The sequence below is a fragment of the Nothobranchius furzeri genome, chromosome 7 (genome assembly GCF_043380555.1).
Source record: "Nothobranchius furzeri strain GRZ-AD chromosome 7, NfurGRZ-RIMD1, whole genome shotgun sequence".
Lineage (NCBI taxonomy): Eukaryota > Metazoa > Chordata > Actinopteri > Cyprinodontiformes > Nothobranchiidae > Nothobranchius > Nothobranchius furzeri.
Genome location: NC_091747.1, coordinates 71,255,634 through 71,274,691, shown reverse-complemented (window position 1 = coordinate 71,274,691; position 19,058 = coordinate 71,255,634). Strand labels below are relative to the sequence as shown.

Here is a 19,058-nt window from a genome sequence, read left to right as displayed (position 1 = left end):
GAGGGAGGTGGAGTATAAAGTCAGTAAAGATGGCTCTCCCTTGCCCTGCCTCCATCTAAAAGGCTAGGTTATCCAGAGTTATCTCTGTAGTTATGCTGCTATAGGCTTAGACTGCTGGAGGACACACTGACCACTTTCCACACTCTACTACTTTCTTCTACAATTTGCTCTTTAACTGCATTATTTCCTGCTATTAACTTTATTTTCTCTCTAAGTGTTTTTCTCCCCAGAAGAAGCTACAATGATGTTCTGCTGAGCTGTGGTGGCCTCATGGAGGGGGCCATCGTCTAGCACACTGCTGCTAACCCCTTAAACATTCTCCCTCTCCTGATTTGGTGCCATATAAAATAAACTTGAATTGAATTGAATTAAGTGTGTAGAACACCTCAGCTTAACTGGTACTGGCACTATCCTGGTACACACCAACATCACTGCTGTATTCAGTAAATATGCAATACCTGGATGTACATGTCTGTCCTTTCTGCTGTTTATTCTCGGAAACTCAATTTTCTATTTTTAATCCTTACTTTGAATGCTGAAGGTTACAATAATAATTAATAATTTAAGTCTATTCTATTATTTTCAATGTTTTTTTTTGTTTTATTTTCTATTCTATCTTTGTGGTTCGTCAGTGGCTCACAAAGTCCTGGCAGCCATTTCTGCTTGCTATGAGACTTTTAATGGGTTTTTTTCTTCTGGTGCTTACCCTTTAGCTGTTGCAGCTTTTGAAAGAAGTTTGCAAACTGAGACCTGTTAGTAGGCCCTCTGTCCCTGCTAGGGACCTGATGATGGTGCTAGAAGCCCTTTGTGCCACTTCATCAGCAGGCTGTTTTACTGAAGTGAAGGTAAAACTCATTTAACCCAACAGAAAGGATGTAACAGTGACAATCTGGGAGAGTTAAACATAAGTGTGTTAATCTGAGAGAAAACACCAGAATGAATTTACAGCTGTTCAACACTTAAAATAATAAAAACCAGAAGCTTTAGGGTGGTCCTACACCACCTACTGCTATAAACATCAGTGCAACTAAAGACAGACAATAAATTACACTAACCTGGCTTTCACGTGGAAAATTCTGATAAATAAACCTGATAAGGAAGGAAAATTATAGGATGTACAGCAGATGGGATTCTACACAGCAACAATATCAGGCAGCAGAGGTGCTGACTATGAGGGTTGTCAGATTTTTGTGTGACTGCACACTAGAAGTGCTTCAGAAGTTCCTCCGCTCTGTAAAGTAGCCAGGAGTCACAGTTAGACCACAGCGCCACTCCATTTAGAGGTGACATCATCTATGCAGCAGGACTTCAGACCGTGAGCTGTGCACCATTAAGCTTTTGTGACGCAATGTTCTCATCAGTTCACAGGAAGACAAACTCATCACTGTTTTGTCTGTTGTTGCTTCTGCTCAGTTTTCCTGGAGGCAGGATGTGAGTAGGGGGTCTGCTGGGGCTGCTGCTGTGGTCCTCAAGTCCATAGTCCAGACTCTGGCCCTCAACAAAGGTAAAGATGGGGTACTTCTCCTTGGAGGATGACAGAGCCTTGGAGGAAAACACCATCAGTCAGACAATGGAACATGATCCAGTGCTCCTATGTAGCTTTCCTGCACTAGAACACATACAACCACAAATAATGTGGTCCTGATCAAGAGTTTAAGACCACTTGAAAATGATCAATGGTTATATTTGGCATGAATGGATTTAAAAAAGGTTCCAAGTAGAGCTTCAACATGCAACAAGCAGAAATGAGAAAACATTTTCTCACTAATACCTGATAATAAACTAACATGTAAATTAGTAATAAACTGTTGCTATTTTATCACACACACGTCTTCTTGCTGTATCATAATACCATTAATGTAACAACTATAACAAATAACACTGATAACTAACATATTATATTAATACTGATGTAATGACTAACATTTTATAATAGTACTAATATAATAACTATAACATATTATTACACCCCTCCCTGGGCTACCACCTTACCATGGTGGAGGAGTTTGAGCGTCCCAGTGATCTTAGGAGCCAAGTTATCTGAGGCTTTATGCCTCTGGTAGGGTCACCCATGTCAAACAGGTCCTAGGTGAGGGATCTGACAAAGTGCAGCCCATAGACCCCTTATGATTAACAATACAAACAGAGTGTTCCCTTGGCCGGACACATGTCACTGGGGCCCCTCTCTGAAGCTAGGCCTGGAGGTGGGGCACGCTGGTGAGTGCCAGGTGGCCGGGATTTCCCCATGGAGCCTGGCCGGGCACAGCCCGAAGAGGAAACATGCGTCCCCCTTCCAATAGTTTCACCACTTGTGGGAGGGTCCAAAGGGGTCAGGTGCAATGTGTGATGGGTGGTAGCTGAAGGCGGGGACCTTGGCAGTCTGATCCTCAGCTACAGAAGCTGGCTCTCGTTACGAGGAATGTCAGGTCCCTGGTAGGGAAGGAGCCTGAGTTGGTGTGTTAGGTTGAAAGGTTTCGACTAGATATAGCCGGACTCACCTCGAAACATGGCTCTGGCTCCAGAACCAGTCTCCTTGAGAGGGGCTGGACACTATACACCTCTGGAGTTGCCCCCCACTGAGAGGCGTTGAGCAGGGGTGGGCATACTTGATGCCCCCCCATCAGCCTGTACGTTGGGGTTTACAACATGAGGGTAGCCTCCCTCCACCTTCGTGCGGGGGGACAGGTGCTGACTGTTGTCTGTGCTTATGCACCAAACTGCAGTTCAGATTACCCACCCTTTTTGGAGTTCTTGGAGGGGGTGCTGGAAAGTGCTCCTTCCGGTGACTACCTCGTTCTGCTGGGGGACTTAACGCTCACGTGGGCAACAACAATGAGTTGCGGTGTGGTGGGGAGGAACGGCCCCCCGATCTGAATCCGAGCTGTATTTTGTTATTGGACGTTTGTGCTCGTCATGGATTCTCCATAATAAACACCATGTTCAGACATAAGGGTGTCCATATGTGCTCTTGGCATTGGGTAACCTTAGGCCGCAGCTCGATAATCGACTTTGTTGTAATCCCATCTGATTTGCGGCCGCATGTCTTGGACACTCGGATGAAGAGAAGGGCGGAGCTGTTCACTGACCACTACCTGGTGGTGAGTTGGCTTCGATGGTGGGGGAAGATGCCGGTCAGACCTGGCAGGCCCAAAAGTATTACAAGGGCCTGCTGGGAACGTCTGGCGGAGACTACCATCAGAAAAAGTTTCAATTCTCACCGCCAACAGAACTTCCAAAATGTTCCGGGGAAGGCGGGGTACATTGAGTCCGAGTGAGCCATGTTCCGTGCTTCCATTGCCAAGGCGGCCAACCGGAACTGCGGCCACAGGGTTGTCGGTGCCTGTTGTGGTGGTAAGCCCCAAACCCGCTGGTGGACACTGGCAGTTAGGGATGCCGTCAAGCTGAAGAAAGAGTCCTATAGGGTCTTTTTGGCCTGTGGGACTCCAGAGGCCTGGATGGGTACTGGCACAGAGCTGATGGGTACTGGCAGGCCAAGCGGGACGCGGCCCGGGTGGTCACAGAGGCAAAAACCCAGGCATGGGAGGAGTTCGGTGAGACCATAGAACAAAACTTCCGTATGGCTTCGAGGAGATTCTGGTGCACCATCCGGCGCCTCAGAAGGGGAAAGCAGTGCGCTACCAACACTGTTTATAATGGGGACGGTGTGCTGCTGACCTTGACTCGGGACGTTGCGGATCGTGGGCAGAATACTTCGAAGACCTCTTCAATCTCATCGGCACATCTTCCAGTGAGGAAGCAGAGTCCGGGGACTTTGGGATGGGCTGTCCAATCTCTGGTGCTGAGGTCACTGAGGTTGTCAAAAAGCTCCTCAGTGGCAAGGCCCCGGGGTGGATGAGATCCACCCAGAGTTCTTTAAGGCTCTGGATGTTGTAGGGCTGTGTTGGCTGACAATATGACGTGGACATAGGGTGCAATTCCACTGGATTGGTAGACCAGGGTGGTGGTCCCCCTAATTAAAAAGGGTGACCGCAGGATGTGTTCCAACTATAAGGGGATGACACTTCTGAGCCTCCCTGGTAAAGTCTATTCCGGGGTTCTGGAGAGAAGGGTCCAGCGGATTGTCGAACCTCGGATTCAGGAAGAGCAATGTGGTTTTCGACTGGGCAGTGGAACACTGGACCAGCTCTATACCCATAGGAGGGTCCTGGATAGTGCGTGGGAGTTTGACCAACCAATCTACATGTGTTATGTGGATTTGGACAAGGCATTTGACTGCATCCCTCGGGGGGCCCTCTGGGAGGTACTTCGGGAGTATGGGGTACCAGGTCCTTTGATAAGGGCTGTTAGCTCCCTGTATGACTGGTGACAGAGGTTGGTCAACATTGCCGGCAGTAAATCGAGCTTGTTTCCGGTGAAAGTAGGACTTCGCCAAGGCTGCCCTTTGTCCCCGATTCTTTTCACAACTTTTATCGACAGGATTTCGAAGCACAGCCAAGTTGTTGAGGGGATCTGATTTGGTGGCCTAAGGATTGCATCTCTGCTTTTTGCAGATGATGTGGTCCTGTTGGCCTCATCAGAACGTGATCTCCGGCTCTCATTGGAGTGATTCGCAACAGAGTGTAAGCAGCTGGGATGAAAATCAGCTCCTCTAAATCTGAGACCATGGCCTTCAGTCAGAAAAGGGTAGAATACCTTCCCCAGGTCAGGGATGAGGTCCTGCCCCAAGTGGAGGAGTTTAAGTTTCTCGGGGTCTTGTTCACGAGTGAGGGAAAGATGGAGTATGAGATCGACAGGCGGATTGGTGCCGAAACTGCAGTGATGCGAGCGTTGTACCAATCTGTCGTGGTGAAGAGAGAGCTGAACCAGAAGGCAAAGCTCTCGATTTACCGGTCGATTTACGTTCCTACCCTCACCTATGGTCAGGAGCTTTGGGTATGGACATAAAGAACGAGATCGTGGGTACAAGCAGCCAAAATCTGTTTTCTCCGCAGGGTGGCTGGGCTCTCCCTTAGAGATAGGGTGAGAAGCTCGGTCATCCGGAAGGGGCTCAGAGTAGACCCGCTGCTCCTCCACATCAAGAGGAGCCAGTTGAGGGCGCTGCGACCCAAAATGTACCAGAACCGCTCACAGTGCATGCACAAGCCTGTCAAAAAAGGCTCGCCAGGTGTTTTCCTAGTAACACACTTGATTGTTTTTAACTATACACATTTTTTTTCTGCACACAATGACAAGGATTACAAGAAAGTGTGTTTGCTGCGTTTAAGTCAAATTGCACTGATAAAACATTGACTTTTCTTTCTTTCTTCCTTTCTTTCTTCCTTTCTCCTCCAACCCTCATAAATCCCTGTGTGTCCTCATTGTACAGCAATCCCAAAGGACAACAGAATTCAGTAACAACACAATAAAAAGTCTAATGTGTTGTGTAAAAACACTGACGTGGCTGTAGGTCTGACGTGTTGCTACCAGACGTATATTGTGAGCATTCAGCTGCAGAGCGATGAAGGCAGAGACAAAAATTTTAAACAAATAAAAATATATAAAAAGTAGTCAGATGAAAGCAAAGATAGCAATCAATATTAAGGCTATCAATAAAAGTGGCACTATGGAGGGATCACTGAGATTATCCAGATCTAAGGGGAACATTTATTTTAACCCACCAGAGTCTTACTCTACCCACAATTCCTGTCTGAAAAATGCACCAAATGCCTGGATCGACTTAGATATCGGTAAGTATGCATGTAACCGCACTGAGTAACTAAGGAGGGCGGGGCTTAGTGGGGACAGTTACAAGTTTTATGGTTATTTACAAGGAAAAGAAATTCAGCAGTGATTCAGCCAGGGGCCAAGTCCAGCAAGAACTAGTCATTATTTCTGCCAAGATAGCAAACAGCAGAATATAATATTTGCATCAAAGAACTGATGGCAGAACAAGTGTTTTATCAAAGCTATTATTAAAAAAAAGATGGTGGATGTAAGTGGATGAAGCTGGATTTCTTTTGTTAAAAATTAGATCCACAGTGGTATAAAAAGCCTCACCATGCTAACAGCAGAACACAGAGACTCAAATTCCTTCTTGCTCTTGGCGTAGAAGCCGATTGTACAGCTGGGATCCATGCGGTTGAAGGGCATCTTTTTAGGAGAGCTGCAGTGGAACGACTGCAAAGTAATCAAAGGACAAGTGTTACACAAGAAAAAAGTCAACACTCGATTGTTTACAGCTTGAATGGGTGAAACACTATTGACTGTTGAAATGCACTGGAGGGATGACTGTTTAGACACCAAGAGCAAGGTGTGATGAAACATGTGGGTGAGAAAACAAACCTCTGGAGAGAAGTGGACCTGAGTGACGTCGACGACCGACTGACAGAGGTGAGGGTCCAGATAGAGGAGCTGCTCATCTGACAGGAAACACAGAACAAATCATTGCCTTTTCTGGGATTTAGCCACAGAACATGAAGCAGATCCTTCTCACCTTGGAAGCCAATGAAGTAAAGTGAGTGCTTTGGTTTCCCTCCAATTATTCCAATGCAACAATCCAGCTTTAGGATGTTCTGAAAAAGAAACAAGTGTTTTCAGATGGAGAGCCTGAATCTACAGCATGAATTTCCAATCCCGGCCCTCCAGGGCCACCATCCAGATTGCTTTAGTCATGTCCCTGCTCCAAGTCACCTGATCAGCAGGTCATGAAGCTCAGCAGACGGCAACACCAATTCAAATCAGGTGTGTTGGAGCGGAAAAACAACTAAGACATGTGGGATTGGGACCTTGAGGACCAGGATTGAACATCGCTAATCTAAAGCACTTCGCTCTCAGACTGCAGGTTTACTGGAGGTTCCCAGAAAATCAAAAAATAGGATGGGAGGCAGATCTTTTAGCTATCAGGCTCCTCTCTTGTGGAACCAACTCCCAGCTTTAGTCTGTGAGGCAGACACCTTGTCTACTTTTAAGACTAGGCTAAGTGTTTTTCTCCCAGAAGAAGCTACAATGATGTTCTGCTGAGCTGTGGTGGCCTCATGGTGGGGGCCATCGGCTTGAACACTGTTGCTAACCACTTAAACATTCTCCCTCTCCTGATAATAACTTTTTGCTTTCGTTGACATTGAATGTGCTACTACTAGTTTACCTGTTTAATTATAGATTCACTAGGATAAATACAATAAAGTTTATCTCTCACCAAATACAATATTAACTGTTGTGTGTAGGGATGTGTATTGGTGAAATTCTGGCGATACGATACTTATCACGATACAGGGGAGACAATACGATATATCACGATATATTGCGATACATTCAGCCAGACAATATTAGTGATTTTTTTAGACTAAAATTATTGAAGGAAAATTCAATAAATGATCCGAACTGATACTTAACATGATTAACATGAGGTATCTGAACCATAATAGAGGGATTTACATTTCAGTGGTGGAAACAAAACTCCATTCACACTACTGCTGGCTAGCGGACGGCATTTGATTTGCACCAAAAGAAAAGAAAATACACAAATGTTTGCACGTAAATTCTTCCAAAAAAATCCATACACAGCTTTTGAACATCGATATAATATCACAGGAAAATTTTTTGCGATATATTGCTATATCGATATTTTCTTACATTCCTAGTTGTGTGGGTGTGGGCGGGCTGGTGTTGGTGTATGTGTGTGTCTGCTCTGTCTTCTCGATCCCCAGTGACTCGTGGAGGATGGCTGCTTATACTGAGCCAGGATCCTCTGGAGGTTTCTTCCTGTTAAAAGGGAGTTTTCCTCTCCACTGTCGCTAAATGCTTACTTAGTATGAGGATTGCTGTAAAGTCACTGACACTAGTCAGTGACTCGATGCAATTTGCTGGGTTCCTTATACAGTAAACGTTTTACTGATTGGCTTAATGAACTGCACACTGTTGTAGGGCTGCGGCTATCAAATATTTTAGTATTCCAGACCTCTATCGGATCCTCCATCGATTAATTGAGTATTCTATAAGACGTTTCAAGTGAAACGAGAATGTGGTCTGCTGCAAAAAATATGAAAATTAAACAGCTAAATTAGCTAAAGAATAAATAATATATATTAAATTGGTGTTGTCTAGATCCTTCTTTCCGGCTGATATTTATAGTTAATAAATAGTTTATGGAACAAAATTTGACTTACATTTCATTTACATTTTAGGTTTGACCTCATCCTAGTCCCTATAACCTATCTAAATATATTCACATATCAGTAGTAAGCTCCTGGAAATGCTGACATTTAATTTCTACTGGTAACAATGAACTTGTGGTATATATATTTTATTATGTACTGGTTGGCAACATAATCTAAATTGTATTCAAATGTAAAAGCGTTAGTGAATTATATGCTACAACGACTTGCTACAGTCCTTCTGAGGTGGATGGAGCAGACTCTAGCAACAACCAGACGCTAGCTGCAGCGCTCTGCTCCACACCGCTGCAGACATCCACACATAAACAAGATGGTGGGGATTTTTCTTCCACCTGTAGAGTTTAGTCGTTCACAACTATCATGTTTTTTCTGAACCACACTTGCTCGTGAGAATGCTACCCGCTAGCTTAGCATTAGCATTTCTGCTCTTAGTTTAACTCTTGATCCCAAACTTTGGACCATTTCTGCCTTTTACAATGGTTTCTGTCTTTGCTGGTTTCTCTTTTGTCCTCCACGGCACCTAGGTTACCACGTTGTGCGCCAGTAAAATGCCTTCAGACTGTGGAGCTCACATTTAACGAAGCTTCGAATTAGGGATGTCCCGATCCGGTCACATGATCGGAAATCGGTCCCAATCATGAGGGTGTGTCCGAATCCACGGGAAGGAAGCTTGTAAGAGTGCGATGACGTCACAGCGCAGTGACGAGTACTGTCCGAATTCCAAGAATACTCATTCTCGCGTCCTCAAATGCGGCCTCGCTCCGCCCACATTTCGAGGACGGGTCTGTTGTATCTGTCACTGGGTGTGTCTGAATCCACAGGAAGGATGCTTATGAGCACGGGTCCTCGCCGGTCTAGCAAGGCCGGGTCCTTGAAGCATCGACATTAATATCAGCATGTAGTATTTATATAGTTGATACAATTGAGATCATCTTAAAAACTCCATCCCATGCCCAGGGGCGTATCTATGCATTTTGGGGGCCGAGGAAAAATAGACCCCTGCCAGGTATTTTAAGTTGAAGAGCTATCTGCTTTTATATTAGACTTTTTATATTTGCAATAAAGTCGAAAAGTGAAGAATTTATGTTATTTATTACTTGGTTGTTCAAGCTACCTCACAGAAGTGATCTGTTGTTAAAAATTAAAATAAAAAGGTAATTAAATAAAAAGTAAGGAACATTCTGGAACTGTTTCTTCCTTTTCTTTATTTAAATTTTTTTTATGTATCGAAAGTATCGGATCGGGACTCGGTATCGGCAGATTCTCAAAATCAAATGACTCGGACTCGAGGGCAAAAAAAAAAAACCTGATCGGGACATCCCTAGTTCGAATGAGTAAAAACTAAAACGGGGAATTTAATAAATCGAACCACTCGTATCATTCGATGATTGGTTTCAGCCCTACTCTATTGGAATGTTTACATTGTGAAGTGCCTTGAAACAACTCTTGTCATGATTTGGTGCTTTATACCTAAATAAACTGAACTGAAATGGATTAAAGCCAGAGGTGGGTGGATCAGAGAGCAGACATTACCTTAACACATTCGATGTAGGATGGATTGAGGGCTTCTCCTCCAAGCCGGACAGGAACCAGGATGATGACGGACTTCCAGGGTTGGCAGGAAGGATCTCCGGGATTCTGACTTTGTGACGGATCACAGAGACGTACCACATCCTCTTTGTACACTGACAGGCAAACAACACATGAAGAGGAAGGGAAGCAGGTGTTTGGTGTACCAGTCAAATCTCATAAAACCTTAAAACTCAACAAACAACCTGTAACTCACCTGTGCAGTCTTGAGCCACGTACACAGCCAGGTTTTGGCTCAAAGAGGCTTTAGCTACTGCTTTCCTAGCAAAAAAGAAGTGGCATCATTAAAAACTCTCCACCTCTCAATGTGTGATGACACCAGTAACCACTGAAACCATGATAGTAGAAACCATTCTGCTCAATCACTCACCTCAGTATGTGTGCCACTACGGAGGGGCCGTACCAGTCGCCAGCCTTCTTCCCTGAACCTTTGCCGATTTCCACCAGCTGATGAACACCAAAAGGTGTTGGAGGCTGATCTCCAAACCAGCTGAGGAGCTTGTAGTGGGTTGCCTCCACTTGCTGCTCTACAGCAGACTCGGGTCTGCTCTTCTGGCTGCATTTGGGGGCCTGACCGCTTGTCTGGGGTTTCTCAGGGGTGCCGGACCCACGTGGAGAGCCGAAAGAGGGAATGGGGAAGCCTCCGGCCCGTACTGGGGAGCGTGGTCGAAACACCTCGAAGTCCACATCAGTCAGCTGATGAGCATCTGGCCAAACCCAGTCTACAGGTCAGAAAAAGGATTAATCTAGTAAATTAGAGCGGCTTCATCCCCTCATCTGAAGCATTTGAAAACATGACGTTTCATTTCAATCATGTGACTGAAAGCTGCGCTTCATTGAATTTGTTCATCACTAAAAAGGCGCCAGCAGCAAGGCAGAAGTGACTGGTTGAACCTGAATTCTACACAGACACAATCAGGCTTCAGTGAGACCAGCTGCAGCCCTCAGCCATGTGCAGACTTGCAGCTTTCATATAAAACACATCGGGGCGGGCGGTATTACCAGATACAGCCGGTGTAAAAAAATAACAATGGTGCCTGCAGGACACAAGGATTACAAAAATAAAACTAAATAAAAGTGTGAAACACAAGCATGGTTGACATTTCTGTTTTATTCAAATAGTTTTAAATCTTCTGTACAACTTTTAGACACTTTCCATAAAGTTTGTGAACGCGATGTCGTCGTGACCGCGCGGAGACCCGCTGAGAGAAAAATGGCAGCTCGTGCACCAGCTGACTTGGTGTCTAAAAAGAACAATTTCAGCAGTTTGGGACGATTTCTGGTTTGAAGGCACTTAAAAGGCAAGCCGGTAAACACTGATAAGTGTTCATTTGTGTAAACAAAAGATGACCACCCCGTCGGAACCGCCGAGGAGTGAGCCGTAGCTGAAATAGCAGACTTCTGTCTGGAGACCGTTATTAAAAGAGACAACAACAAACCTTTCTAGTAAAAAAATAAGCAGGCGGGTGTTTGCCACAAGCTCATCGAAGTGGGTTTTCAGTAGAGGCCGATCGATATATTCAATTTTTTTTCTATAACAGCAGAAATTATTTTTAAAAGCCGATCAAATAAAAATCAGGCACCTGTGTGGCTAACTGCCGCCACTACTAGACTGAAGATAGGACCCAAAGGGCCCCAACACACCAGGGGTGTTTCTCAATGTCAAGGCACCTGGCCTTGCGAGGCGATGTCTTGCGAGGCCGGGCGCCTTGTTTACGAGGACACGGTCCTTCCTTAGTCAAAGAAAACGGTTAAATGGAGCAGACTTGCATCACGTGACCGCGGCTTCCACGGCGGCCACGTAGCGTCACGTGACACGGGAGATAACGTTATATTTTATACGTGTTAGTTGAATATAAATATATAACGAGTCTTTTACTTTTTAAATTGTGTATATGTTTATTAAATAAAAAATATAAATGAGTTACTACCCGCTAGCCACCGAAGCTGCAACTACTAAGCAACTAACCAACCATAGATAACTTCTTTGGATCTAAAAAACATTTTAAATTAGTTGACTTACTTTTAAACTTGAAAATTCGCCCTGAAGTTTCTGCCGGCTTCTGATCCGCCGTCCTTTTGAAAATACTGCAGTGTATTGTGGGTAATTTTTGACTAAGGCTAGGCTACAAGACACCTACCGTGTGTCCTCGCTCGGCTAGCTAAACGGCTAACAAACGGAGAACACACGTCGTGGTAGAACATGAACATTGGAACACGTTTTGGCGGTTCCTGATGACGTATCTCCTGGGCAACCGGGGCGGGGCCAAGACATCAAGGCGAGGTTCCTTGGCATTGAGAAACACCCACCGTTTTTCTTAACTCATTCGCTGCCAGCCGTTTCCTGATCGGTAAAGCCCTTCGCTGCCAGCAGAGACTCACCTCTTACATCAGGAAGAATCCACACGTTTCAAGCGTTATCCATTCTTTCATAATCCGTTGTTGAATTGTGATCGGCAGAAGCTTTTCCGGTTCACGCCTCACTTTTTTTTACAGCAGCGGCCCAAAACGATCTCCTAACACACGGATTTTCTGCCTCCTGATCACGTGACGTGTGACGTATGCGGATGAAGATCAGCTTTAGAGCTGAGATGTTTGTTCACAGGGTGTGGGGGCTCGTTCCGACGCCCACACAGTAAAAAAATTTAAATGACAACTTGAGTCGTCATTGGCAGTGAATGAGTTAATGTTTTGGGTTTGTTTTATATTTGAAGTTCAATAAATATTAAGAGATTTATTGACTTATTTAATTTATATTGCACACCGAGTTTTCAGTTGTCTTTCGCAATCAATGTGCTGCTTAAGCCGGGCGTACACTGTGCGACTTTTTCACTTTTTTGAGCCGATTTTCCAGTTGTGCGAGAATCCACGAGATCGGGGCGAGTTTTGCGCCGAGCGTCGTGTAGTGTACAGGGGGTTACGAGAGGCGATTAACACCACGTGACCAGCTGCCGATCAGCAATCGTGAGGTCGCACGGACTTCTGGAGTGTTTGATATTTTGCTCGTCCCTCGTGAGGGTATCGCACTGTTGAAGCGGAGCTGCGAGCAGCTGCGACCCAAAAAGTATCAGAACCGCTCACGGCGCATGCGCAATCCTGCATCAACACCGCTCGCTATTTCCCTAATAACATACGCTGTTCGTTTTTGTTTCTACACGTTTTTTTACTCACAAAGATTGTCAAGAAAGCGTGTTTGTCGTGTTCATGTCAAATTAAACTGATCACAAAACACAGATTTACTTTCTTTATTTCATTTTCCTCATCCAACCCCCATAAATCCCTGTGTGTCCTCCTGCAGCACTCCTGAAGGACAACAGGCAAGACAAGACAAAAAAGTCTGACGTGTTGAGTAAAAACTGCTATTTTTAGCACATTTTTAGGGCCGACGTGTTGCTACCAGACGTACAGTGTGAGCAGTCAGGTCGCATCCGAGAACTGGGTCGTGCAGTGTGAGCGCATGACTCGTGAGATCTGCTCTGCGAGGAAGTCGTACAGTTGGAGCTGAAGCTGAGTGCTACAAGTGAAAAAGTCGCACAGTGTCCGCCCGGCTTAAAACACACACACACACACACACACTGGCCTTAATAACTGGCATTAGATATCGGCCATCGACAACAAAGTTCTTTAATAATCAGTATTGGCCTTAAAAAAACCAGATCGGTCGGTCTCTAGCTTCCAGCAGTCAATGGTTGAAGCCGGAAAAGGTAAACATGCTGGTTTGTCAGCTGAAAAATCTTTTTACAAGCTGCATTTATTTTAGATTGTTAATATTATGTGTGTTATGTTGTTATTGTTTTAGTAAAAGTGTTTCTTATTCAGTTTCTGAACGGTGAAGGTCCAAACCAAAAGTTTGGTAATTCCAATTGAGGCTAACGTCATCATTTTTAAATTAGTCCTGGTAATAACATACACCTTGGTAAAACATGGAGGAAGCTAGACGGTATTAGAATACTTACTGTTGCTGGCTTTTGTTTTCTGATTGAGTAAAGTCACTTGATCAGGCCTTTTATACATCCCACACTATGAAATAAGTAGAAGTATGTATGATACTGAATGAATACTGAAGGCTGCAATACTGGTATCGTATCGGAAGTGAAAAAAGGTGTATCAGGACGGGACAAGCCCAATTTTCCATCAGTCAACCATCAGAAGGTGCTGATCGGGTCACAAACTGGCTCCAACATCAGGAAAACAGAGACAGACCCTCACCTCTGGGCAACAGATGGACCATCAGCCCCTGTGCCAGCAGCATCTGGCCACTGCGAAGCATGCAGCCCCACCCACAGTCGGTGGTCCAAGTGGAGCCCTCCAGCTGAGGAAACTCCCTCCGGTAGGTCAGCCAGATCCTGGACACAAACGCTCCGCGGAATCTCTCCACCTCATCTGAGAGGAAAGAAGGGACGGTAAAAAACGAGAGTCCATTCTAGAGAAACGTGTTTCTAACAACCGGTTTAGTCTTCTCATGTGAAGCCAAAGAGGCTGCAGAGAGGAGAGGTCTAACCATGGCGGTAAACCCAAACCCACAACACCAAAGAGATGCTTTTCTGTGTTTCTCTACTACGGAGAGAAAACGCTGCCCTGTTGTTTTTACCTTCGCTGCTGAGCAGATACGAATGCCCCAGGATGGTGACTGGAGAGACTTTGTTGAAAGAGGTTTTAGTCTTAACAGTCCAGCCTGTAGTTAAAAGAGGAAATGTTGACACAGATCACTTCCAAACCACTAACGTGTGGACATGTCTATAAATTACAGAAGAGCGTGATTCGATCTCTACCATATTTGACGTTATTCCACGCAGACACGAGTTTAGCTTTGAGCTTGTCCATCTCGTCTGGCTCTTCAGCTGCTTCTCGACTGCCTGGGTCTGACAGCGAGGGTGGCCTGGGACCCAGGCTGCCCTGTCGTTCCAGTGGCTGCTGCCTCCGACTCTCCACCCACTCATCCTGCATCACAGTGCCGACGTACTGCACCGCGCTGGGGGAAACAGAGTTCATACCTCAACCTCCTCAGATCTAGACGGTGCTGCTCCTCATTGCAACACGTAACTGATGAGGAGAGGGTAAAAAGGAACAAAAGATGGCTAATTATTAGCTGGTGGGTTTTTCCAAAACTAAAATAACATTTGAATATAAAGAAGCCACACTGGTGAGCAGTTACAGCCCGTAGTAACAACCATCTCTGGCGCCTTCACATAGATAAAAACACACTGTGTGTAACCGAGTAAGAACATGGAGAACACTAACGTGTTTGAATCTTGTAAAACAAATTAACACATTGACGATTTGCTGCAGCAGGAAGTTGACTTTTTAAAATCCAGGGTATCTGCAGGTTTAAGGGAGCCAAATTTAAGACTTTAAGACCCTTTTTAAGGCCACTTTGACCAAATTTAAGCTATTTAAAAAATTAAATTTAAGCTATAATTTCCAGCTATTGCCTGGAACCGGTGCTAACCACATTGCGAACATGGGATTAGCCATCCAGTTACCATTAAACTTCCCCATTTCGCAAACTCCCACTAGCTTAACCAGCTAATGTGCTCATCTAAAAAGAGCCCCCTTTCACAACCAACTGAATGTGTACGGTTCCGCTTACGCCAACATCGTACACAAAAAATGCTGAACACTAACTAGAAATTCACGAAATTTTGATAGAAATAAAAGAATCTTGTTTAGTGGGCCTTTGGTAATTTAAGACCTTTGGAAACTGTATTTAAGGATTATTTGTCATTTTTAAGGATTTTTAAGGCCTTAAATTTTGAAAAGCAAATTTAAGACGTTTTAAGACTTTTTAAGGACCCGCGGACACCCTGAAAATCACCTTCAGCTAGAGCTTACAAAAAATTATGTCATACACTCATATTCACCATGACAAAAGCGTAAGTCAAAATGCTGTGCATCTGTGTGATGGGGCAGAGGAGCTAAGTATAAATATTTTGATATATTTTAGGATCAATAGTACTTTAAAGTTATCAGACTTGCGGCTGGGTTTGTGCCATAAAGCCGTTCCGCGTCGTAATGTCTGTTGTAAAGTACGCCACAATGTTGTAAACAGCTGCGGCGCATGAGATAGAACTGGCGCCTATCCTGAGTGCCTCAGTGCTTCTGGGACGAGGCCCTCCACGAGTGCCCACTCTCATTAACTATAATGTCTTCTGTTCAAAATGACGGAGCGACACGTCCGCCTCCGGTGTGCCCCAGGCTTAAGAGATAGCGTAAGAAGCTCGGTCATCTGGGAGGAGCTCAGAGTAGACCGGCTGCTCCTCCCCGTCGAGAGGAGCCAGTTGAGGTGGCTCGGGTATATGGTTAGGATGCCTCCTAGACGCCTCCCTGGTGAGGTTTCCTGGGCACGTCCAACTGGGAGGAGACCCAAGGGAAGACCCAGGACATGATGGAGGGACTACGTCTCTTGGCTTGCCAGGGAATGCCTTGGGATTCCCCTGGAGTGGCCGGGGAGAGGGAAGTCTGGACCTGTCGGCTTAGGCTGCTGGCCCCGCGATCCGGCTCTGGATAAGCGGTTGAAAATGGATGACTAGAGAAAAAAGTTAAAAAATGTGATTGAAAACAATGTAAGGAAAGGGCAAATAAATAGGTTAGAGGGAAATCAGTGGATCCCGGGAAAGTCGGGAGTTGGTAGAAGGAGCAGAATAAGGAGAGGGTGGTGATGGAGGCCACAGCAGCAAATGATCTGTCACCTTTGGTCTTTAGTACACGATAAGATGATCACTTTACGGGATTTCAAAAGTAAATAAATAAATACATAAATCATGCATAACTCCTGAAAGGGGGAAAACTCCAGATTGTAGCTTTAACTGGAGGGTTGTAGGTTTGCATCCCACTCAGTCGGTCTCAGGGCAGATAGCAGTGTCTCACCACCACAGTGTGGATGTGGATGTGTGTGTGTGTGTGTGTGTGTGTGTGTGTGTGTGTGTGTGTGGTGTTATAAAGTGCCTTGAGGGATTATAAAATCCCATAGGTGACTAAAATTAAATTTCCAAAACTTCATTCAACTCTAGGAATGACAAGCTGATTAATTTTGATGATGCATATAAATGTAAATATTTGACACCCTAGAATCTGATGTTACAGTCTTAACACGGACTCAACTTAAGCTCCTAAATGACTAGATGAATTTCAAGACTTTAACTAATACAGCCAGAAATACTCTGATTAAACTGATCAGTATTAAACTTTCCGGTTGGACAGTTTCCACCCTGCATGAAGCTAATTGCTAACCAGTACGGCGTCACTGGTTTCCCAGCAGGACGTTTTAGAGAACAAAAGAAAAGCCACACATCATGTGATAAACATGTCACAAGCATCGTATTGTGGTTTTGCAGCACCTGTCAGTCACTTGACGGTGGTCGGCTGTCAGCGTTTAGCAGCTTCCATAATTAATGAGCGACACAAACCGGAGAACGACTGTTTTTGTGAACATATTCCACACATTTACACTGATGAGGGCCACGACAGAGTCAGACACGAGCCTCTTTAAATCAACTCTGTACAACTTCACCAGTTTAGGGTCTACTTACCAGCTCTAACTCCAGACTAAACAGGTCCGAGGCTCATTTTCTCATTTCGGTGGACTCCTTAGACCTGACTCTGGAACCAGCTAGCTCCCGGTGCTAGCTCGACACCAAAACGGACAGAAGCAGAAACCCTGATTTTTTCCAGCACAACATATCAGAAGTTGGTGTGGTAAGAGCCAGTCATTCTTTAACTCCGGATAATTTACACACTCAGCTAAAGTAAAACACGACAACACCGGTTTATTCCTCTGGTCAGAAGCGCCCAGCGTCTACCAGCCACATTATTTACTTCCTGTCATCCACTTCCGGTTACTTTAGGATTGGCTGAAGTGACCAAAACGAAAAAAGTTGATTGGACAGTTTTCTGTTCATGACGATGACGGCAAAGAAACGTGAAATAAAGCCTGTGATTTTATTTACATAAAATTAGTATTATATATCCCATGAAATGTCTCTAAATATAATAGAGTAAGCTATTTTAATGGATGTAAAATACATAGAACAACAACCTGTAGTTTTGAGGGTACGGGGACACTTTTCCCAAAAAAGAAATTTTTGTCCCCTGCACTTTTTACCATCCAAAAACAATATTACTCTATATTAAATAGACACTGGTTGAGCACTAGGACCAAGCGGAAAACCACCGCTTGTGTTAAAGCCTGTTTCCCATTACAACCGTCCATAAGCTCATCCATTGGCTAGGGTGACCACATTTCCATTTCCAAAAAAGAGGACAGGAGATCTGTGCCTACCGATGACGTCACACTAGGGCTGGGCGACATGGCCTGAAATCAATATCACAATTTATTGGGGATTTCACCTCGATAACGATAAATGGACGCTAACTACAGGTATGCGCAGAAACAAAAAGTTGTCCACTAGATGGGGCTGTCACATGTATCACGTTGAGTCACATTTTTAAGTTACTCAAGTTGGTACAGCTTCTTAAAGGAGCATTAACATTGCCAACCTACACACATCTTTTCATTTTTTATCATCAAATTTATTGACATGGGAAAAAGTATCTCGATAAGAGTCAGAAATGTCTATAATGATACATTTTCGATTTATTGCCCAGCTCTACATCCCACTATGGCAAAACCATACAAACCACGTTGTGACCCATTGTTCCCCCAGGTGTAAGAGCTAAAATTAATATCAGATTCTGCCAATAAAAGGGCTCTAAAACAGTTCATATGTAAATATTTAGTATATTTATTGCAAAATCTCATTTTTTGCTGCTTTAGTGCTGCAACAAGGTTTTATTGATAAGAAATTATTATACATTTTGTTTTACTACAGCATCGGTGAGCTTCCTGTGCACAGATTATTAAGGATGCTTGTTTCAGCTGTGAGATTAGATGATAGGGTCAATGATAAAAAAGTTTGTCATGGACTTCATGGAAACTTTCAGAGAATCCACAAATAGTGGCTTTCAAATTGTTTTCTTACTGACAGAATTTTGTGAGTTTAGAAAAGAAGCAGATGAGATGGCGTGTATGACAATTTTGTTTTTCATCGGACAATATTAGAGCATGTCAGTAATGTCTAATGTGTTTTTATAAAAACTGTATAATTAATACTCCTGGACAAGGTATGAATTACACAGAGGCTTCTGGGGAGCCCAATTGTAGGAGTGGGGGGTGCTCCGTTTTGCTTTGGCCCCCAAAATGCCTTGAAATGGCCCTGGGTGTGTGACAGAGTTTTGAAGGTGATCTGATTCAGATAATCAGAATTGTATCAAATGTATTAATATTACATGTGTATAACTTATTGTTTTATAAAACGTGTAGTGGAGCAAAATCTACCTACATTTTACTTTCAAACA

At 44.3% G+C, this 19,058-nt stretch overlaps 1 protein-coding gene across 4 annotated transcripts; it reads right to left on the bottom strand.

The window, feature by feature from the left end:
- Positions 1 to 893: 893 nt before the first annotated feature.
- On the bottom strand, positions 894 to 17,523 carry atg4da (autophagy related 4D, cysteine peptidase a). Of its 4 annotated transcripts, none has more exons than XM_070553685.1 (11): positions 17,234 to 17,523; positions 14,477 to 14,747; positions 14,296 to 14,379; positions 13,914 to 14,087; positions 10,075 to 10,426; positions 9,901 to 9,965; positions 9,648 to 9,799; positions 6,434 to 6,512; positions 6,283 to 6,359; positions 5,998 to 6,117; positions 894 to 1,542 (listed from the first exon to the last, which is right to left on the bottom strand). In XM_070553685.1, exons 2-11 carry the CDS (start codon positions 14,694 to 14,696, stop codon positions 1,363 to 1,365), a joined length of 1,503 nt encoding a protein of 500 aa, XP_070409786.1. In that variant the 5' UTR covers positions 14,697 to 14,747; positions 17,234 to 17,523; the 3' UTR covers positions 894 to 1,362. The 4 variants fall into 4 exon arrangements, with proteins under 4 accessions (XP_070409786.1, XP_070409788.1, XP_070409785.1 ...); XM_070553687.1 differs by having other exon boundaries at positions 14,477 to 14,676; positions 17,234 to 17,426; XM_070553684.1 differs by lacking the exon at positions 17,234 to 17,523 and adding an exon at positions 15,661 to 15,922 and having other exon boundaries at positions 14,477 to 14,676.
- Between the last annotated feature and the right edge of the window lie 1,535 nt (positions 17,524 to 19,058).

Excerpts from the sequence above, each read along its gene's own strand:
- atg4da (XM_070553684.1), bottom strand. The coding sequence starts at position 15,764 with ATGCGCCGCAGCTGTTTACAACATTGTGGCGTACTTTACAACAGACAT. Across the intron at positions 6,360-6,433 it reads TTACTTCATTGGCTTCCAAG|ATGAGCAGCTCCTCTATCTG; the intron begins GTGAGAAGGATC and ends GTTTCCTGTCAG. Across the intron at positions 6,118-6,282 it reads AGGTCCACTTCTCTCCAGAG|TCGTTCCACTGCAGCTCTCC; the intron begins GTTTGTTTTCTC and ends ATTACTTTGCAG.